Below are 23,757 nucleotides of genomic sequence, written 5' to 3'. Positions count from 1 at the left end.
TGTGCAGTGTGTAAACCTCACTTCCCGACCTCAAGGACTCTCTAGCGACAGAAGCTAGAGACTGCAGTCTTTAGCCTCCTCGCTAGATAAATGTATAATGTATATGTATAAAATGTATAGGGTAAAGCAATGTAAGTCGCTTTGGATAAAAGCGTCTGCCAAATGTGAATGTAAAATTTGCACATTTTAACCTTCAGTTAACATTACATGTATCCATTTGGCAGATGCTTTAATCCAAAGCAATTTACAGTATATTTTTCAATCAATATGTGTGTTTCTTGTAAATTAAAGTCATGACCTTTGCGCAGCTAACACAGTGCTCTAACAGGAACAACAGCTTTAAAAATGTGCGTTCCTTTCATCTACAATTCTTTTATCTTTTAATGGACGACTGTCAAAGAAGCCTTCAGTTTCAGATTTCCAGCAGTCTAAACTCTTCTGCGGTGCTGTGCTTGGGCTTTGATGCAGAACTGAAGCTGCGCCCCTGCTGGCTGATGGCAAAGGTTGCAGTTTGCGTCAGAATATGAAACTTTTTGCACTCAGACAGGAGAGTTACTGCGCGCTTCTCTACGCTTCTCATGTACGGCGAGGGTCTTTCCGTCAGTCATGCATACACACACTGTAGGTCGGCTGGCTTTGAACTCCTGTAACTCAAAGGCGGACCATGGCGGGGCTGTGCGGTTGTTCTTTGTGTTTTATGTATAATGTGATAAAGCGAGCAAGGTTTTAAGGGCCAACCCAGCCACTGAATAATAGAATAAAAAAATACTTGCACCATTCCCAATATCAATGTGTAATAAGGTTCAATAAAGGGAAGGAAGGCTCTGCTCCTGGCCTACAAGACCACCACTGGTTCAGCAACCCCATATCTTCACGGACTAAAATAGACTTATGTACCCACCAGAACCCTATGCTCCACAAATGAACAATGTCTTGTAGTGCATTCCCAAAAAGGGAAAATATAATTTTCACACCTCCACACATTTGTGGAATGATCTGCCCGCTGCTACAAGATCAGCAGATTCTGTAGCCATCTTTAAGAATTGCCTGAAAACACATCTCTTCCGTCAACACATGAGCGATAAGTTCTGACTACTATCTGTAATTTTACAGAAGTCATTTTTATGTACATTTTAAATACATTCAAAAACCATAAAATTACAGAAAAAGGCCGCAAATTTACAAGAAAAACAGAGAGAAAGTTTAATTTTACAGGGAAAACTTTACATTTTATTTCTGGTTTTATTAGATTTCTGGCGCCCCAGCTGTGGCAAGCGGCTATATGAGACCAATTTTACAGCGCTTATGCTTTTTGTTATCCTTTTGTTGTGCCTATTGCTTCCATTGTTTACCTCATTTGTAAGTCACTTTGGACTAAATAACGAAAAGTAGATGTAAATGTAGTTTAGTTGAGTCAAAAGTTGGAAAGATTTTTGGTTGCACTCAGTTTAATATTTTGTCATCTAAAGCAATCTAATCTATATTTGTGGCTTAAGTGTCCAGATACTTTTTGGGGCCAGAGTGTATTTAATAACACAGGTGTCAGGGAAGAGAGCAAGCCAGAACACTGACAGTAGGCTTCTGAAAAGCATGAGATTAATAAAAATGTGTCTGAGAAGCACTCAGCCTCCCAACAGTGAGACATCGCAATTATGCAGAGCCTGTAAGGTTAAAATAGAGACATCAGAAAGAAATATTAAATTGGAGAAAGCTTCCATCCAGTCAGGATAGTTTCGCTTTTTTTGTTAGATTTTGAGACTGTTGAACTTGGATGGACCTTATTAGGACACAATAGAAACTGTTTTAACATTAATGAGGGGAAGTGACTAATTTTAGTACAGTCTCTTAAACACCAGCCCAGGGCCCAATTACTGACTCACTGACAGCAGGGCATTATGGACCGGCTAATACTAGAGCTGTTGACGTGAGGTGGTGGGCCTGATCCTCTAATGTGTAGCACCTGGTAAAATCTGCCACATTATGCAGAAACACCGCTGCTAATGCGCTTCCTGTGACATGCTGATTCCCGCAAGCAGGGACTTTTGAAAGACTAATTTTAAGAGTAATGTAGAACAGAATTGATTATACTTTAAGTGCACGGACACCTAAATGAAGCTCTTGACACAGTTGCAGTATTTCCAGCAGCTTTGATTGCTTGTGCTTAAAGATAGTCAATTTTTTTGCTATGTTTTAAACTTTTGGGGGCTTTTTAATAATGTTCAGTCAATATTTTTTGTATTTGATCTGAAATTACTAAAAGACCAAACCACCATTGCTGCCTATCATATAAAATGTTTAATGAAACATGTCAAATAAAGTTAAAGCAACACTAGGGAGTTTTTTTACCTTAAAACCGTCTCTCTAAAATTATTTTAGTGGTAGGACAACTCTTATCTGGACTAATTTTACTGCAGCTGCTACCTTAGCAGCCCTCTATCGACTGTAATCACACTTGTAACTTTGGCGTGTGGGTAGGTACACAAGCCCTGCCCATCACCTGCTTAACAGCATACGTCACGTTTGAATCAAAGTGTGAGAGAATTTAGCCAACAGATAACAATAAGATGAAACAATCTAGTTTAACGCAAGTCTCCAAACCATCACCATGGCAGAGGACACGACCCCGAACACGAATCAATATCTGACAGACTTGCACTCGGTGATGCGAGCTGCAAGAGGCAATGGGTTGCATAGCGGAAGGATACCTAATGTTAGCCTTCCTACTACCGGATTTGGCAGTCTTATATGTAATTTTTTTCTTACTGTACTGTACTTTTGAGTTTCTTAGTTATAGGCTGTGCTCAGGTTGTTTGTTGGCGCACTAACGAAACTGGTTCACAATTTAGTATTATACTTGTAAACAATGACCACCAAACCACAATAAATGTTTTATGGTCAAAAGATGCTGATTCCTTATTTCATGCACGTCGTCATGCACAAATTATTTTTGTTGATTACTAAACACATTCACGTACATGCGTTGTGTTTTGGGTGACTGCAAATGTGCTATGTCGCTAACGTTAGCACGTTAGCTGCTATGAGCTAGCATGCTATCCGCTGATGGCTAACAACCAGCTGCTACCTCAGAATCTTGTTTGAGCTATTATTATCAGTAGTATACCCTGCGGTAGATAAAAGAGTGCTTTAGTACATGCACAGTTCATGAAGTGACATGATGTAACAGCGGTTTCTGCTTAGTCAACAAATTCACTTGTATTGCGCTGCCCACGGGGAAGCTTATAGAGCGACTGTGTTTACGACACTGATAACGGACAATTGTGCATACCAACTACACAGGGGAACCATAAGCAAAAGTTCTCTAGTGTTGCTTTAAGAAAATCTGTTTATCTATGTTACAGTATGACATTTTCGACACATTTTACTAAACATTTAAATTGTGAAAAAAATATAATAGTTAACAACAATCTTTTTTTTGCATGTTTTTACAAAGAAAAACAGTTTGGAAAAAAATAAATATTTTTTTAAAGGATGATGTTTAGGAAGAATCATTCAGTTGATTTATTTGATTATTTTACCTACCAAACGATACGTCATTTTCAGTACTTAAGTTAAATCGGCAAAACTATAAAATCAGTTTTAACAATATAAATCCAGTGTATTAAATTAAGCAGCATCTAGAGGTGAGGTTGTGAATTGCAACAAGCGGCAAACTCCACCCTTTTGAAGCACAACGGTGGCTGACCACAGAGCTAAGATATCGTCACATTTTCGCTTCTTTGCCGAAGGAGATATAATAATTACATAATGCACTCTATAGACCCCTTTTGTGCCGACGTCATGCATACGTCACGGCATTAGCTGGAGGCAAAACAAATGGAAAACTGGAGGCGGCCAATACAAACCAGCACAGATTTTGCTACATACGGAGTTTAAAACAACATCTTGTTGTCTTGTTTAGTCCCACAATCAACAGAAAACAGTCCCATTTGATATTTTTACACATACCTGCTGCTATTGCCAAACAAATACACTGACGACAGCTATAGTGAAACACAATAAAACGAGTGGACTGAAAAGAAATGATCATCAAAAATGATCGACTACTGTCTTTTGTTGGTGTGGATTATGATTCGGGTATGTGTCTAAAAAATATCTCATGTATGCCGAAATCAAAAACTGGGGATCAAGGTTCTTTTTCATATAGTGTTGACTTTCGTATGAACGCATACGATATGCTAGCAAACTTTTTCAGTAATACAATAAGCAATTAACTATCGACCAGAAACTAAACATAAGGAAATTGTTTGTCCTCTCTTTTTCTTTAGTTGTCACAAGTGCATTAATATAAAGGGAGAGAGAACAGTGAGAAGGCTCATGATATGTGTTAGGTTTGTGTTCAAGTAAATGCATTTGCTAACGTTTTAACACTGTTAGTACTTGCAGGCATCTGGTTTCTCTGTCTGGTAGCTATATGTCACTGTAGGTAATCCTGTCAGTTTCTCATGGATCCATTTAGTGAGCACGTACAGGTCGGTCAGGTTCCTTGCGTTAAAGTTAACTTTTTCAAAAACAATCGCGGTCCTACACAGTGAGTGACATTACATGGTAAAATCTAATCAGATTTTTTACTAGACATTGTCAAAAAGCAAGCAAACTAAACATGCTACCTTGCATTAGTAATGCAGTCAGGGGATCTTTCTGCCTCCATCTGAGCTTCACCCACAAAAACGCGTCATAATGTTTACTAACAGAAGAGGCATCTATAGAGCAGTTCGTCTGTTTAGTGCTACTGTAGAAACAACATAGAGAAATTCTATGTAAGGTGACCCGCAGTATGTAGATTAGCTACATAGATAGCTAATTCTAAGGTAATAAAAACAAAGCGCTTCATTATATAAGGTCTTTATACACCTGTGAAGACATAGTTATGCATATTATGTTGCATTCTGTCAATAGATCCTTAAAAAAATGACACACTGGACCTTTAAATTGCAAGCTAGTCAAATGACTCATTCTTTGCAAGATCTTGACAAATATAAAACACATTAAAGGGGTCATTTGACACGTGTAAAACTAATATTATTGTTTGCTTTAGATGTAATACAATGTGTATTCACGATTGAAGGTTAAAAAACGCTGTATTTTCCACATACCCTGCATGTTTGTATCTCCTATTTGCTCCGCCTCTCTGAAACGTGCTGATATTTTACAAAGCTCATCGCTTTAGGATTTACTGCATTTTCGAAAAGTCTAAAGTGTAAAATATTACATCCTACAGAATCGTTTCATCATTGCTATGTTACATCCGCTCCATTAGTCCTCATCACAGTGACTGTCACATTTACACACAGACACACACACACACACACACACACACTTCTTAATCAAAGAGATAATTGGGAGATAATGAGAGGGTTTGAATTTTGGGCAAGAAAGGGGGAAAAAGACAAACAGTTGCTCTATCATGGGCCAGATTGAGGTGTAATCTGTCTGGGCAGCAGACTCCACCTGTCTGGGGAATTGGGAAAGTGTGGAGGTGTGTGTGTGTGGATCATGCACCTCACCTTTGTAATAGAGAGACGACAAGCCTTTGTCACATCACTCTGAAGCCAGGAGACCACGAGACAATATTTGTACAGTAAGTGCTGTGGGATTGACTGAAGGTAAAGTCATACATTTTAAAGAGAACTGTTTATATCTAAAGCAATCAGATTTTTTGTATCTTTTGCATTTAACACCAGTGCAGTGTCAGACTCTTAATATTGAATTTTATATTTTTATATTTTTATGGTCACAAACATTTCTGCCTTTCCATTTTTTCCATTAATCTGATCCCACCCCCAAGTAGTAGTAAACTAACCTCTGATTGGTGAGATATGGTTTTCATGTCTAAGTGGGCAGTTCTTGGCCATAAAAAGCTGCTAAGTAGACTTCAGACTTCAAAAGTCTGAAGTCATCCTAACCATCAAGTGTAAAAACAGAAAGCAATAATTATGTAATTGTGAAGGAACATTCATAAACGCAGTCTTTTGAATCATATTTCTGTCCATTAAAGCGCAATCTAGAATATTAAATCATAATTTAGTCCATTTGAAGCAGAACTTCACGTTCGATTGTTCTTATCTCTAATAGAGAGCATGAGTCCAGAATATTTATACAGACTTTTATGTGCCTTACATACACATTGTCTCATATCAGACGGCATTTCCCTTTCTCATTATGATCTCGCTAAATTCAACAGCTCAGCTTCCTTTTGTCTGGTCAGTTGCCCTTCATGCCAAAGAAGGACATTAAAAATGAGTTTTGGCGGCCGCTTTATCACTGCCGGATGGGCTGCCTGAGGCACGGGGCCGGTGAAATATAGCAGGTCTATCTGCCGAGGAGACACTAACCACGCTTTTATATGGGTATTGATTCACTGGCCCCTCTCATTATGAAAAAGCCTATTTTTGTTATCTGTTTCAGCGAGTTATTAAAGAGGAAATTGAGTTATAACTCTGATGGATTTCCTTGCATGTTTGGGTCCTGTTAGTTTTGTCATCTTTATGACAGTTTGTCTCAAATACTCCCTCACCTCAATCCCACTGCGTCACCAAACCCAAAAATAAAATTGTAAATATGTACCTACCCTCATGTCAATTCCATGGAACATAAGTATTTATAACACGGTCATTCATGTCAGTTTTTGGATCCTTTCATGATAACCAGAGTTTAACTCAGAAAGGTGAGCAGATCGGAGAGAAAGTCTGCCCGGTCTTTGTGCTTGTTCTGATGAGCAGGTGCTTTTCTGCTCCGGAGGCGGCCGTGAAAGTAATGCCTGGTAAAGGGTTTTGCCATCAGGAGAGGAGATAAGATGTTCTCTCACTTTCTCTATTTCTCTCTCATGGCTTCAGCGGCTTTTAAGTGCACAGCCTTTGAAGTGGAGGCAATTGGTTCTTGCTGTATCTATTGCCGTGGAAACCATTTCACTCCGCCATCCACGCAGAACTCCTTTAAAATGAGAGTATCTTTGGAGGCTAGTTGCGGTCCGTCCTGTAGGTATGAGAGGTGTGTGCCAAATCTGTTTCAAGTGTTTTGTGGAGAGCAGCACTATTACCATACACCTAGAACAGTGGTTCTCAAACTGTGGTACGTGTACCACTAGTGGTACTTGAAGAGACCCCGGTGGTACGTGACACGACAGAAAATGAAAAACTATATTAATTCACATTTCCTGTTTTGAATGCAATTTCAAATGTTCAATACATGGTTGATAAATATGGAATACATCAATTTTAATAAAGTTGTATGAATGATTGTTTATTTATCATAGGTGGTTGTAACTCAGGCACGTGACAGGCAGCTCAAACACAGAGCAGGAGCAGACAGACGCTTTTGAGACTCTCACTCTATCTCTCTTCTGACCAACTGCATGCAAATTAACTTTATTATGTATTTCTGCACTTAAACCGCTGCGATGAATGAATCATTTTCTATGGCGGTCATTAGGTTGTACTTGGAACAACAAATTTTATTGAAGGTTGTAATTGATCTGAAAAGTTTGAGAACCACTGACCTTGAACGTAACATACCTAAAATTAGGCCTACGTTTTAATAGTATAGTGTTGATGTGTGTGATTTTCGGGAGTATATGTTGACAGAAATGCAATATAATATATATAACTATGTCTTCAGAGGTGTATAAAGACCTTATATAATGAAGCGTAATGTTTTTATTAGTCTAGAATGAGCTATTACTATCTGCGTACACCGCAGGTCCACCTTTAATTGAATTCTCCATGTTTGAACAGAACGCGTTTCATATATACGTTGTCTCCTTCAGCAAAGAGGCAAGAATGTGATGACATGTTATGCTGGGGACACACCAAAATATTTTTTAAATCTTATAAGAGTTTAAAATGTTAAGAGACCACAAACATAAGGAGAACATTTTTTAGTTTCCTTTCTGTCGGTCTCTCGACATTGTTTCGAACCAACAGATGGGGTTCGCCCTTGAGAACCTATAAACTTCACCTAGTTTAGAAAAGGCCAATGAATTTGGTGAATGAAGTTTTCATTCACCTTTGTTCTTCGGAGCCTTCACACATGATCAACTTCGAGACTACAAACTCTACGCGGAATTACTGCTGGAATCTTACGACGTGGTGCAGCGGACTGTCCCTCAAATGTGTACAAATAACATTTTATGTCATTTTTTTATATTATGCATTGTTGAGAAATTGCTCATGCAGAGTCTTACAGAGTGCAACTATTATTTCCTCAGGACAAAATCTTATTTTGTAGCTGGCTGGTGTTCGGCAGTTTTTGTGTTCTTATCCCTGGAGTCTCACGCTGTTCTGTGTCTCGGTTGCAGAAGGATTTGATTTGATAAAACCTCCGCAGAAACCTCAGTCGTGCTGCTTGTTTACCTTCACTGACTCATTCGCCACTTCAAAGACGACGGAGACAAGACTGGGAACTGGGGAACGCGAGCAAGAGCTTGTGTGTGATCGTGTTTCGTCCGCGGTTCTGTCAGGCGATGTTTGTGTGTGTTAGAGATTTAGTGATGGCCATGGAAGGGCCTTAAGGTGTGTGAGGTTTTGTGCAGCATCAGTGGTGTTAGTTTGAGTCACGAGGGAGATGTGGGTGTAATTGAGGTCGTTTGTCAAAGTCCAGACTTTATCTGATTTCTTATTATTTGACTTTCAGACCTGACACTTTTCAAAAACTTGTTTTTTGCATTGAACATAATTAGGAGGTGCACCCTTGCGGTATAAAGAAAATGAGAAAGGATTTTGTATTTTCAATAGAAACAGAAATGCTAATTCACACTGATCAAACAAAATCTTGGGTGCTGTCAGTGCTGATGTTGTGAGTATATTTGTTGGATTTGTGTGAATGAGTGAGCTTCAATATGATCTAAAAGCCACAAAACTCGACTGATTTTATGAGGTCTGTTAAGGTTCAAATCCCACATGGAAAAATAAATACATCTTAATAAATTGATAGCTAACAGCATTTTGCCCTTGAGCAGGTGCATTAAACCTTGAGAACTTAATCTTAGATTCCTCCAGGGGGAGTAAATGAAAATTTTGTCATTTACTTGTGTCATATATATTCTTTCATTCTTTTGTGAAAAACAAAAGAATATTTAGGTTGAGTGGCTTTCTGTCTTTTGCAATTCAAGGAAAGCTGTTTTTGCCAAGTGGTTGAGGTCCTTAGGACAACATCATATTGAACCTGGGACAACATTTAAATCAACCAATCAGATTTCAGAAATAAATTTACAGTTTAATCTTCCTACCAGGATTAGATGCTCCTAGACCATTGTTTTTCACTTGTTTTTCATTTCCCTCCGATTTTAGGGGTAATTTATGGTTAGGATTTCTGTGTGTTTAGGTTTTATTCATAAAAATGTTGAAACAAAATATGTTGTCCCGAGGACATCAACCACTTGGCAAAATCAGGTTGAGCGATTTATACAATCAAGCCTTAAAAAGTACAATAAATGTATCCATGCTGCTTGTGTACGATTATACAGTTCTCACAAATTCATGTAGACTAATTTCAGCTATAATAATGTCAGCTATTTACTGAAAATCTTTTCATAATATTATGTGTTTACATAAAATATGGCAGTTTATTAACTGTAACAAAGGGTGAGCTTAAAATAAGGCAACCATATCACATGCATGTTTTTGAGTTAATGGGGGTTTTCTATCCAACTATTTTGATGTTTTGAAAATGCGCATAAGAAAGCCTAAATGGAAACGGACATGCAAAGATAATCTCAGAAAGCTTCTTTCAAAGTGTACTTTCAACCCGGTCCCACTCCTCGATTGACACCAGATAACAGAGGAACAACCAGGGAAAATAGTACTGGCATGTTATAACTTTATTCCTCTGTTGTCCGACATCGACCACAAAACAAGGCCAAACCGGACCCACACAGCCCCAGCAAATGAATCCCCACATTCAACGAGCCCCCCCACTCCCCACAAACACCCACCCAACAACCTCAAATCAGGGCCACTGAATGCAGCTATAACTTCAAACTGCTGACATGTAATGCAAGTTTAGCATTAAATACCAAGTATTGTAACTTCAGCATTAATGTGACAAATAGTCCGTCTTTGCTCTTGGCTGGGGATGTAGTGGTCTAAGCTGGGATGGTCTGATGGTCGTATTTCTCTTCGGTGGTGGTGGAATTGACTTAGATGGAGCTGGGATGGTCAGTCAGTCTGCAGCTGTAGCTGGCGTAATCTCTAGGTGGGGATGGGCATATGTCGATCTTCTGGACCTGGTGGAATTTCTTCCTAGGCCAAGGCAGAAGGAGAGTAATTAGCGTAGCTGCTGTTCATTAACTATGCATTAAGTGAAAGCTTGGCTGAAAAGATGTGTCTTTAATCTAGATTTAAATTGGGAGAGTGTGTCTGACCCTCGAATAGTATTAGGAAGGCTATTCCAGAGTTTATGTGCTACGTATGAGAAAGCTCGACCCCCTTTAGTGGATTTAGTTCCCTTTCTGTCGGTCTCTCAATGTCGTGTCTAGAATGACAGATGGTGTTCGCCCTTGAGAACCAATCAACTCTGACTACTATAGAAAAGGCCAATGAAATTTGTCGAATGAAATTTGCATGCAGCATTCATTTACCTTTTGTTCTTCAGAGCCTTCGCTCATGACTACGAACAAAATAAATTCAATGAATTCTTCACCTTCTACATTGCCGGATCTACAACGTAGAGCAGCGGATCGTCCCTACCTGCAGCGACCTTCACCAGTGCGTCTCGCCTGTTCCGGAGGTGTTAGAGATTTTTTCTAAAAAGGTCCTTTTCAGGACTGAGCATTCTCCAGCGCGGCATGTCCCGCTGTTCTCTTGGGTGCGGCACCCTCATCGAGAAGGGGGATGGACACGATCACTGCATTAGGTGTCTGGGCGTCCAGCACGCTGAAGCAGCGCTCGTTGACACATCTTGACCGCACCGCGAGCAGATTGTCATTCAGAAGTTGCGGTCAAGGGTGGCTGTCTTCCTACGGGAACCAGCCACCATTTCGTCTGCTACGGTCACGGGTGGCTGTCTTCCTACGGGAACCAGCCACCATTTCGTCTGCTACTCGGGCCATGACATCGGTGGCAATGGCCCCGAGGTCCACCTGTATTAGCAGCGTTATAGATGTAGGGACCTCTGCGAGCGTAAACCCGCCAGCCAAGTGCTCACGGGCCGATCGCACCCCGATTTGCTCTTCTGAACATTCCCCAACCGGCGGTGGCATACCGTCCGGATCCTCAGGCACGCACTCGGAAACGATGCGTGACATAGATGAGATGTCGCTCGCAGCATCGGAGGGAGACTGGCATCCGACTCTGACGAATCCGGCTACCACCTGGTGGAATCGGCCACGCCTACCATCCAAAGCGTGTAGGACTTCGGCATCACTGGTGTCGAGGGCTTGCGCTTCCGCGGGCCAGGCTGCCTCCTCTCTCTACGCCATGGCCATCCTTCAGGTCCGCCGGGCCAAGGCGTTGAGAGAGCTCCACGAGGGTTAGACCGACCTGGGTATAATTGCAGTGCTGCCAGTGTAGGCGCTCTACAGGCGACCAAGGCGGCGGCACGGGACCTGGGTCGGACGATGTCCACGGTAGTGTTCCAGGAGAGACACCCCCGGCTGTACCTTGCGCAGAAGAGTGACACCAAGCAAGTCCGCTTTCTTGATGCACCCATCTCACAGGGTGGGTTGTTGGTAACACCGTCGAGGACTGCGCTCAGCAGTTTTTGACGGTGAAGCAGAAAGTGGCAATTAGCCACATTTTTTTACGCCGTGACTCAGCCGCCTAGAGGCTTCCAAGATCCCGCGTGATGTCTGCTTCCCGGCAACCCAGGACCCCTTCGACATCGGCTCCGGTTCCTGTGTGGCCCAAAGGCAGCACCCCGGAAGCATAGGTCGAGGGGGAAACCTCCACCCTGTCAGCAACCTTCTCACGAGAAGGGACACTGACGGGAAGACCCCAGGGAGAACAACATCAGGCCCAACCTTCACACCCTCGGCTCTGATCGGTCGGTACAGGACGAGTCCTTCCTCTTCACCAAAGCCTTTTCAGGGCCTGGCGCCCACTTACTCGCAGAGTTTTTCTGTTCTCCCCGGGTGTACTAGCAGCCGATCGCACACTCCACTAGACTCCACTAGACTCGGCGAACCGACCTCACACAGTCTGCTTAAACTAATACCGCACAAACATTACACGTTTACATGTTTTTATTAAACACAACATGTAAAGATTCATAGTGCAGGGTGGAAAAAGTATGTGAACCTTTTTGGTTTAATAACTGGTTGACCCTCCTTTGGCAGCAATAACCTCAACCAAACGTTCCCTATAGTTGCAGATCAGACCTGCACAACGGTCAGGAGACATTTTGGACCATTCCTCTTTACAAAAGTGTTTCAGTTATTTTCTTCTGTTGAAGCCATTCTGTTGTTGATTTACTTCAACGCTTTGGGTCGTTGTCCTGTTGCATCGTCCATCCTCTGTTAAGCTTCAGTTGGCGGACAGATGGTCTTAAGTTTTCCTGCAAAATGTCTTGATAAACTTTGGAATTCATTTTTCCATCGATGACAGTAATCCGTCCAGGGCCTGAGGCAGCAAAGCAGCCCCAAACCATGATGCCCCCTCCACCATATTTCACAGTTGGGATGCTGGAGATGGTGGTCTAGTGGGTTAAACCACTGACTGGTAAATCAAAGGTTGCTGGTTCGATCCCAGCAGCCCCCACCAGTGTGTCCTTGAGCAAGACACTTTACTCCATGTTGCTCCAGGGGGATTGTCCCTGTAATAAGTTCACTGTAAGTCGCTTTGGATAAAAGCGTCTGCCAAATGACTAAATGTCAATGTAAATGGATGAGCTTTTGATGTTGTTGTGCTGTGCCTTTTGTTCTCCACACATAGCGTTGTGTGTTCTTTCCAAACAACTCAATTTTGGTTTCATCTGTCCACAAAATGTTTTGCCAGCCCAGTAGTGCTGTGGAACATCCAGGTGCTCTTTTGCAAACTTCAAACGTGCTGCAATGTTTTTTTTGGACAGCAGTGGCTTCCTCCGTGGTGTCCTCCCATGAAGTCCATTCTTGTTTAATGTTTTCCTTATTGTAGATTTGTCAACAAAAATGTTAGCATGTGCCAGAGATTTCTGTAAGTGTTTAGCTGACACTCTAGGATTCTTCTTCACCTCATGCTCTTGCAGTCATCTTTACAGGACGACCACGCCTAGGGAGTGTAGCAACAGTGCTGAACTTTCTCCATTTGTAGACAATCTGTCTTACCGTGGACACATGGACATCAAGGCTTTTAGATATACTTTTGTAGCCCTTTCCAGCTTTATGTAAGTCAACAATTCTTGATCGTAGGTCTTCTGAGAGCTCTTTTGTGCGAGGCATGGTTCACATCAGACAACGCTTCTTCAGAACAGCAAACTCAAAACTGGTGTGTGTTTTTTATTGGACAGGCCAGCTTTAATCAACATATCCAATCTCATCACATTGATTGGACCCCAGGTTGGCTGACTCCTGGCTCCAATTAGCTCTTGGAGAAGTCATTAGCCTAGGGTTTTACACACTTTTTCCACCCTGCACTATGAATGTTTACATGTTGTTTTCAATAAAAACATGAAAACGTATAATGTTTGTGCGGTATTAGTTTAAGCAGACTGTGTTTCTCTATTATTGTGACTTAGATGAAGATCAGAACACATTTTATGACCAATTTATGAAGAAATCCAAGTAAGCCCAAAGGGTTCACAAACTTTTTCTTTCAACTGTATAATATAAAGTGACTCTAAACGTTTGAATGTTAGTGTGTATAATTTCCTGATTATGTGAGCAGTGATTTGTCTTATCTCTCTGTTTCCTTCAAACGGTGTTATTCAGATCTGTTCTTACATGAGTTCTGTCTGCCTGTGGTCTTATTAACGGCTCTACTGGGTTATTACTAATCCACTGTACTGTCGCTCTTCTTCTGTTATCTCATACTTTCTCTTTATCTCTCATATTCCCTTCCCATAGTTCTCTCTTTTAAAACCACCTGTAGAGCCCTTAGGTGTTGCAGGCTGAATTAGCAGATCCAGGATCAGGTTTACCTATTCATTTATATAGTTTGTATGAAGGGGACCCTGATACTTACACTGGTTGCTTGAGGCAGCTAATACCACGTCTTAATCTTCTACATGTGGTGCCTTTCACTGCACTCACAGCGTGTATGGTCAGATTTCTGGTAACCGAATAAAAACAAATTTGGCTATCGATGAGTCACAACACCAGTCATGTCTATCACGTGTCTTACATCATAAGCGCACTTCAAAGAGTCATTTGAAGTGTGATTTTACATCAAATAAGTATTAAAAGCTTTGATTAATTTAATCACACTTTTAGCTCCTGTTTGGAATAAAAAAATATTTCCAAGAAAAGAAGGTTTATTGAAATATCTGTATTGTACTGCTCATATGCACAGTGCAACAACATTTAAATGCTTTTTTTGGTTAATGTAAACAAAATAGTATAACCAGAACCCATGACCTGCATGCTGAATTTGTCAGATTTGCCTTTTGGAAATATTTAATCGGTGACTATCGAGAGATTTGATTGGAGAACCGCTGGCACGTCTTTTATATCTTCTTCATGTTCTTTATTAGAAATGTCACTGGTTCCAACTGTGATTTTCATAAGGGGATGGGGCGGGGGGAGGTATTGATTAACTACATAATTAAACATTCTTTAAGTACTCTGATTTTGATTGGGCTTTCATATGTTAATTCGGGGAGCCGGGCGTCTCAGGGAAACGCTACACAATCGAGGCTTGATTTCTTGGGATAAAGTGTCGTTCACACAGTGTGGTAGACTAACAAAGGTGACCTCTTTTATTTTTAGCCATTTTCTAAATATGAGAGAGAAGAGAAGGGAAAGCAACAAAGGCTTGTCAGATGCGGGGTGTCAAACACACGCCCTACTACATCAATGTCCTTGGCCCTTGTCCCAGGCTATTATAGGTTATGAGACTGTAGGCCAGAGATGAGAAAGACTAGGCTATGAGTCCATGTCAGGGCAAACCTGGCTTTCCAACCTGATCTTAAAGTCATAATGAGGCCCATTTTCATGGATGAAGCCTTAGTAAAATGTAGATGTTTCCTAAAATATTAGAAATAGCTTTGACTACTCTTCATGTCACTCCAAACAATTTTACTGGAGTTTAGACTTTTGAATTTTGTCATGGACAAGTGATTGGCTTCCACAAAGCAAAAAGTGTGTGCAAAAAAGCTATGCATTGTCTGTTGTTCTGGCTGTTGTATTGTCAGAATGAATGTTTTACTAGTTTAAAGGGATAGTTCACCCAAAAATGAAAATTCTGTCATTACTCATCCTCAAGTTGTTCAAAACCTGAATACATTTCTTAGTTTGGTTGAACAAAAAGAAAGATATTTCTACCTTTGACAACCATTTTAATGATAGTGAATGGTGCCCAAGAAATCTCAGTTGCTAACATTCCTCCAAATGTCTTTTTTTGTGTTCAACCGGAAAAAGACATTTATACTTGTTTGAAACAAAGTGTGATTGAGTAATTCATGACAGAATTAAAATTTTCGGGTGTACTATCCTATCCTAAGTTGCTAAAGCGCGTCGTTTGTTGTTCACCTTGCAGTCAGAGCAGTTTAAAGATAGTGTCAGCTTCAAAAAAATGTACATTGCATATTGTAAAATGAGTTTTAAAATAGGAAAACCTTAATACAAACTTTTCATAAAAAAGTCCCAAAACGTAGACAAGGTAAAACACGACAATGTAAATAAATTGCCACAGCATAAGATTATGTGAGTAACTTAATTTTGACAAAAATGTTGAATAGTACTTTATAATCCAAGGCGACAATTTAACATTTAAGACTCACATTATAACACCATAAAGGCAGAAGTTCTGTTGCCATAGCTCCATGAATCTTTCTTTGAACACTTACAAAGAGCATCGCAAATATCATTGCATCTTTTTCTAAATGTGTTTGATGTCATGTATGACGGGGGAAAATAAATATGCTAGTTTTACTGCTTGAATACAGTATGAATGATCCGTTCTTCTCACGTCCCGACCCTGCGTTGTTCATATATCACACATCACACAAAATGTGTCAAAACCAGGCTGAATTTATGTAATCTGAATTGGGTTTATGGACATCTTAGAGGAAGACTTGAGAGTTATAACTGTCTTTATGAGGAAAATGTGGTGCTTTACTAAGTGAAGACTTTACAAACTTAACAAGGTTTGCCGAGGTAAGTCAGTTGTAAGAGTCATTTACATAGATGAGGGTGTAACAGCCGTCATGCGACTCGACTCTTTCCTCGGTTAATAACTCCGTCAAGTCAATTTAAAAGCAGCCAATGTGACTCGTGCTTTCAATTTCAAGCCAAATGTTGTGCGTGAGGAACAGACCGCAATATAAGCATGAAAATCACTTTAAATCCCCCACTGTAGCTGCCAAATATCATTAAAGTTAGCAGGAAAAATCTCTCATAATTCTGAAAAAAAAAACATTGCAACTTCTGAGTGTGTCAGCTAATATGAGAAGAGAAGTGTGGGCGGGACTTCAGAAACTGATTGGATCGTTGAAAGCTGGAAGCCTGGCCATTGGACAGTCAATATAGTCCCACCCCCAGACCGAGATTTACGTCATGTAGAGTAAATAAGAGTTTATGGTCCACCTTGGTCGGTTTGCGATCCCCTTTCTGGGGCTTAATTGGTCCATTAGCAGTGGGTCCCCAAAGGTACAAGGGCCCTTATGATCATCCTAGCCCCCCCCCTCCTCACGGTGCCCCTGTAAGCACTGCGATATTCCATAAATATAAGAACTGTCAGTTTTAATGTCATGGTTACTTTAATTTAAATGATTTATGTTTATTAAGGCCAAACACAATGATTTTGTGTCTGATAAGCAAACTTAATGAATTTTCTTGTGGCTGTGACATTCTAGAGAATTTCTTCATTTGTGTCCCATGGAAAAAGATGAGTCATGCTTATTTAGAACAACATTACGTTAGGAAATAGATGACAAATAGTTTTTTTCTCTTTAGTGGTTAAAAGAGCTAAGCTTGTGGTCAACTTCCTAAAATGAAATGCCAGCGAAACGCTTGTTGTCTCCTGTGGAGCGAAGTGCTTTTTGCATGTAACCAAAGCTTTCATCTGGATGCTATAACCGTTAGATCTACATTAAGCGGAGAACTAACCCCCGTGGTTGGATTAAATTTAGAGTTGCCGTAGACCCGCTGGTTTCATTTCCTGAAACGTTTCTTGAGCGTGACTCAAACAGCTGCGTCGGTCAGCGGGAGGCACTATACATTAAGCTGCCTCCCTGCCGACAAACAGCGAATAGTAATTACGCTATAGAAGTAGCTAAATGAGCCTTTAAAAATCGCGCAAGGCTCATGATGCTGTCTTTGAGACTTTCCTCCACTCTGTGGGATCGGGGCTGTTTGAGCATTCGGCTGGCATGCTGAGGTCTTGGTAAGAACTTTACAAAAAGTGTGGGAGTTAAACTTTGATCTTATTTCCCTTGTTCGCATCGTTTGATCCCTCCCAAATGATCCGTGTTGGGAGAACGAGATTTGAGGGTTGGAAACGCTACGGTTTGACTACTCGAATTGTGATCGGCACCAGACGTTTTGCGTTGAATAAACGTTGTGTGTTTTGCGTTTAAGGTTAGCGGGTGTCTGTGTTTTGACTTTATAGTGTTGTTATTATAATTTTTTAATAGAATTGTAAAATACAGTGAAATTTATCTATTTATTAAACAGATATTGTCCAGTCAAGTGTGAGATGTAGCTAAACGCTTTTTTTCTCGTTTCTTTGGCAGACGTTTTATGTAACTTTTGCTAGGCAGATGGTAGATCCTGGGGCATGACAATAGAAAATCAATTGCAGTTTCTTTTTTCCCCTCAATACAGTATATCATTTGATTTCCTCTTTCTTGGAATCTGGTTATAGCACTTTTCATTCAAATCAAATATTTTGTTATATAATTCTTGAGCTATTGAGCAATACTGTATTATAAGAAGTTCAATATTGGAGAAAAAAAGACGTGATGGGACATATTGACCGGACTCAAACCTATGTCACCCACTTAAGCACCACAGCTTCAGGTGTACTGCACCACAGTTCTGACCTAACGTGACTCTCCAGAAATGAGATCAACTAGACAAACTAGTCTCTTACCTGCTATCTCTCGGTACCCTTGAAAGTTCACCATTCAGTATACAACACTCTTCGTTCCCATGGCAACGACATGTCATCCTTCTGTATCTTTAATTATTTTTAGACAAATGTGAGGCTTTTTCCCCTCTATAATTCTTATAATATTTGCTGGCAGTCTCAGATTCCCCAGGCGAGTCCGGTTTGATTAGTGCTCTCTGCCTACATTTGCATAAGAAAAGTGAGGTGCCGGTTGCGCTTGCGGCCCAGGAGGAAGATTAGCAACATTAGCATTCCACAGCCCACTGGATAAAGTGTGTGTGTTGAAAACTTTACACTAGTACAGGTTTCTACTGTGTGACCTTTATAACTTTCCATCCGTTTTTAAACACTTTCCCGGAAAGTGTGAACACCATGGTCCAGCCCAACAGGTCAACTTCTGGCTCAGCCGATGGCTTGAGTTAGGGGCGGGACATCCTGATTCCTTGTGAGGAGGTAAGAAGGCAAGCCGGAAGGATTGTTTGGGCAAAGCTTGTTTAGTGATGTCTTGGCACTTGGTGGCCATGTTTGCAAAGCCTACAGGCAGTTATTTCAGTCATAGCAAGACCACAGTCCTATCTACTTAAATAAAAAAAAGGGTTTTCTGTCCTTGGCAATCACAATAAGAAAGCATATTTCTGCACAACAATTAAGCCTGACATAACTGTACAGCAATCTTTGTTTATGAAGCTTAAATTGTGCAAAAAACATACTTTCTGAGGTCGCTTCAGCTACGAGTATGCGCACAGGTTGGCAAGCACCTCCCGAGACTCTGTAGAGCCCTGCCCCTCGCCCCGTCTTTTTTTTAAAGACGGGGGTTACTGGCAGGCGGGACTTGCGTGAGCGGCCATATTGAGAACTTCAGAGATGACTTATTTTTGTATGCAAACCCCGGAACCGAGTTAGCATTTTAAGACGTTCGGTTCCTACGCCTCAGTCTATGTTTTTTTTTATGGGTTTTTGGTAAATCGCCTGAAATAATGTCTGTGGTAAACAAAACCTATAAATATTTTCGCATTTTGATCTATGACAAAAAACACACCAGTTATAACCCATTTGTGATTTTTTTAAACATTTATTGTGTCTTTAAAACGATAATTTGCTTTCTTTGGCAGGGACGTTAGATGTCATCGCATATATAAAGCTCACAAATAATGCAAGATGTGCACAAATGTCTAAAAACATTGTTGGCGATTCGTTCACAGAGTAATTACTTACCAGGGAACACGTTTTTAATAAAGTTTGAAAAAGTTGTCGGAGGCTTGGTGGCGGTGATGTTGATATTGATATCGGAGACTTTTTACTACTGCTGATTGTATTTAGGCTTCAAAAATAGCAAATATTGTGTTCAACTGTTAAGATTATCGGAAAAACATGTAAATATCATGAACATTTGTTAATCACAGATCTTATTTTTTGCGATATTCCAAAAGTCTATAGGAATAACAAGTGAACCAGTGCGGCGCTAACTTCTGGGTTAGCCTACAAAAATACATAATCTCTGAGGTACTTCATTTAGTGTTGCATTCCCTTCCCATTCATAGTAATGGCAGTTGATCTTGTTTAGATCTCATATTTTTGGTTTGGGAACCTGATATGATTTGTGGAAGATGATCCCCGATCAAAAAGAATATGAAACATATGTATGGTGGTCATATAATTTTTTTTTAATAACTTAAAATTTATTTAGGATTAGACATTATACGATTATAATAGGAAGCTCTATAAAACATTGGCAATGTTCAGGGTACAGCTTTTCAAATATTTTTGTGGCTTTGCAGGTTTACATGGTGGTCTCGAATAAAGCACAGCTGTTGTCATATTTTCTCTATCCACGCACAAAAGGCAATCAGCAGGGAATCAAGACGTCTGTGATAAGAAATTTCTCTGTTCAACATTTTGAAAAGCTTGAGTTTTGTACTATAAGCACTCAGACGTTAACAGCATTTATCTGTGTGTTCATCTATAGAGCTCACTTCATTTCTCTTAGTAATTTAAAGTACCGCTCATATATGTTCGTCTCTTGACAGAGAATCTGTTCTTGTGAGCAGCATCACATACAGATTAGATCCTGTCATTAATCTCCTGAGGGCTAGTTGGAGTGTGGCAGAAATGTTTGGTCCAAAACTGAACGTTTGCCTACAAAAGGGACCACATCATTACACCAGGCTTGTTAGGAAAGAGGATATTGCCGCCACTTTAGGGTCGGAGCCCCTGCCACATTCATCTTCACTCATTTGCCGTCCATAATTATCCTGTGTTGATTTCAACAACAAGCTGTTTCAGGAATATACAAAATCTCTTTGACGATCTTCCCTATTAAGCTGTGTCTTGTATTTTTTAGAAATGATGCAACTGGCATAAAAGGCCTCTCATAGAGTGACCCCAAGGTGCACATCAGCATTATGAGCGGTGAGCCTTCCCGAAGAGCTACAGTCATTAGTGCGTGTGTTTGAGCAAGTACAGGATAGAAAGCGTAATGGATGGTAATTTATGCACTTGAAGTTTTCAGTTGCGTTTCATGAGGAACGTTCTGCTGAAATCAATGGGACACACTGTATTTGGGATGCCAGTGCCTGCCTGATTAACCGGGGAGCTATACTGATCCACCAGTAAAAGCCAACACAAAAACTAACCTAGCATAATCAGAGAAAACACAGCTTGGAATTTTACAACAGACGGTACAATAGCATTGCGATGCTTGCGCTTCAAATTCTGGTGATGCCACTCTATTTTATATTTTTGCATGTGCGCATTGATGTTCATTTGAACACTCATGTTTTCAAAAGCATTTTCAGTGCCTTCGTCTGGCTGTTGTTCAAAATTTGGTTTTGTTCCTAAATTAATTCACGTCTTAAATGATTTGGGTCAGTGTTTCAATGTGTCATTCATAATTACACATGCCTCGTTCTTCAATAAATCAGCCACTTTCAACGAATCACTTAAAATGGCCACCTACTATACCACAGTATTTAGAATACTACGAAGTACTGTAGTGCACATTAAGTAACTCTTGTATCACACTGAAGGTGCTTATTTCGTGATAACAGCCGGCTGCTTGTACATTATCCTGCTTATTACACGGCTACTTGCCACATGAGAAAAAACTGGCCATAAAATGTCAATTTGAAATATTTGACTAGGTCATTTTTACCGCATGCAGACCTTCCGCGATGAAACCCTGTTTAGTTTTGGTTTTAAAGTAAGAAATGACGTTCAAGCGTCACAAACAGCCATACTAAATGTCCTAAAAATCAAATCAAATTTCATGTTTAATTTTTGCTTTCAGCAACATTTTACAGAGATATGTCCAAACTGTATTTCTTTTTTCTCCTCTTTTTCTAACTAGCTGTCCTGACTCACTCATTAAAGACTTTCATCATTCATCACACAGTTGATTTGAACAACGTAACTCCTAACTGTATTTCTTATTTCTCTCTCTCTCTCTTTAGCGGGATGTCCCGACTCGCTCATTAAAGAGAGTCATCATTTCCGAGTCCTGGGAGATGAACAGGTAGGTTTGGATCCACACTTCTCGCTTACACACAGACACGCAGACCTTTTAAGCAACCTTTCGTGTCCTGGTGTGGGCTCATGAGAAATATAAGTTCATTCTGATTGTAAGATTGTCATTTAATTGGCCCGCCTGCCGTTCCCCCTTGTGTCACTGACTAAGCCCTCCGCAAGCAACCAGACCTCTGTAACTTCCTTCAAGACCATCACATCGACAACCCTCACAATGAGCAAAGGGATCATCTCCAAGGCGTTCCTTGTTTTTCACCAACTTTTTGTCTTTGAAGTTTTCACACCAATTTGAGCTGTTATGTGACACCTTTGCAAAGCACCATTAGGGATGTTTCTGCAATTACGCTTCAGAACATTTTGTTATGTTATTCTGACATCTCGGTGTGCAGGGGTCTTCTTGCTCCCTTGCATGTTTGGTACAGCGTAATGAACCGGCCAGATCTGGAATTATTTCTGGCAGGCCGGCTGTAAAAAATAAAGTTAGAAACAGTAAATACATTCAAAGGAAAATGACATACTGTTAATTGATTAAAAAATTATATTGTACTGTAAGATGTTGTAATGTCTTCATGAGGAAAACTCAATTATGTTTTTGAAAATGTTAAAATGCAGTCTTGGTTTTTCAGTATGAGCGTTACCAGCGGTATGGAGCGGAGGAGTGTCTTCTTCAGATGGGAGGGGTTCTTTGTCCCGCCCCTGGATGTGGAGCTGGTCTGCTTCCTGTGGATGATGAGAGAAGAGTCTGCTGTGAGTTAGGAAACGGACTTGGCTGTGGGGTAAGACCTGTTCAGCATCTCTCCACTGACCTCACTTTACCGAACACTAAGTCCAATGCAACTACATAACATGCAAGTTTTGGTTAAAACAAAAACTAATTCACATAGGCTAACTTTTAATAATCATTTATATTTTGAGCTGTCCGGGACAATTTGTGGAAACTGTTAGTTGTTTTTCAACAGATGTGAAGTACGAAAAGTAACTTGCAGTTTCGTTCTAACAGATATGGTGATAATAATTGAGAATTCTGAAAGGACTCGTGTTTTTTTCTGATAATATACAAGTCTAGTTATTTTAAGTCTTTTTTTAGTGCATGCTTCCTTCTGATGTGTCAGATTAAAGACGACGGGTGTCACTTTTATTATTTTAGATAACCTACTGTTTTCCCAGCCTAAAGATCCAGTATACAAAATTCTGGTGTTGTACAGCATCTAGTAGTGAGGTTGTTAATTACAACCAATGGCTCACTCCACCCTTTCCTTTCGAAGCACTACGGTGGCTGACACAGGACTAAGATGTCGTCATGTTTTCGCTTCTTTGCTGAAGGAGATAACGCATTTAAAAACCCTTCTGTGGAGCAGTTTGTCCGTTTAGGGCTACTGTAGAAACAGCAGGGTGAATTCAATGTAAGGACCTACAGGGTATACAGATAAAAAATAACTCATTCTAAGATAATAAAAACATAACGCTTCATTATGTAAGGTCTATACACCTCTGAAGACATTATTTATTATTCATATTATATTGAATTTCTGTCAATAGATCTTCCAAAAAAGTCAAACTGTAATTTCGTTTCCCCGGGAAATGTCAAAACTGTGGAGCTGTCAGACTGTAGCTTAGCTTTTATAACACACTGACCTGCTTGACCAATGACAGACAGAAAAAATAAATGATAAGAACTGATATCGTCTGGTACGTCTCAGTTTAGTTTGACGTTCTAATATTTTGTCATCCTTCCCTCTTTTCCTCGCACACTTTTCTAATCACGGCATGATTAAGATGTAATTATGACACAATTTGCTTGATGTTTTCTAATATAAGATTGGGGTGCAGTTCAGCTGCCATTAGCGTCGACTGATTGCATGTTTCCAAACACAAACATTATCATTGCAGCGGGGTGAAGGCCTCAGATCTGAACTCCTATCTGTCTCTGTCAAAGAGCTCAACCGTTGACCTGCATCACAGAGCACCGCCAATATATCCTTCTGTTCTAAATGACGGCCGTATTCAGCTGTTTATGGCCAATGAAACTAGTCGCATT

General features: G+C 40.3%; 1 protein-coding gene across 2 annotated transcripts in view; it reads left to right on the top strand.

Annotated features, from left to right (window-relative positions):
- Nucleotides 1-23,757, top strand: part of prkn (parkin RBR E3 ubiquitin protein ligase) — a 99,378-nt gene that overhangs the window by 69,087 nt on the left and 6,534 nt on the right. For both annotated transcript variants that reach the window (XM_056759988.1, XM_056759989.1), the window contains 2 exons: nt 21,647-21,708; nt 22,346-22,495. In XM_056759988.1, the coding sequence (XP_056615966.1) occupies nt 21,647-21,708; nt 22,346-22,495 (212 nt within the window). The remainder of the gene's footprint in view (nt 1-21,646; nt 21,709-22,345; nt 22,496-23,757) is intronic.

The sequence above is a fragment of the Triplophysa dalaica genome, chromosome 11, assembly GCF_015846415.1.
Source record: "Triplophysa dalaica isolate WHDGS20190420 chromosome 11, ASM1584641v1, whole genome shotgun sequence".
In the NCBI taxonomy this organism is placed as follows: domain Eukaryota; kingdom Metazoa; phylum Chordata; class Actinopteri; order Cypriniformes; family Nemacheilidae; genus Triplophysa; species Triplophysa dalaica.
Note: the sequence above shows the minus strand (reverse complement) of the source record. Positions and strands in the feature narration are given on the sequence as shown.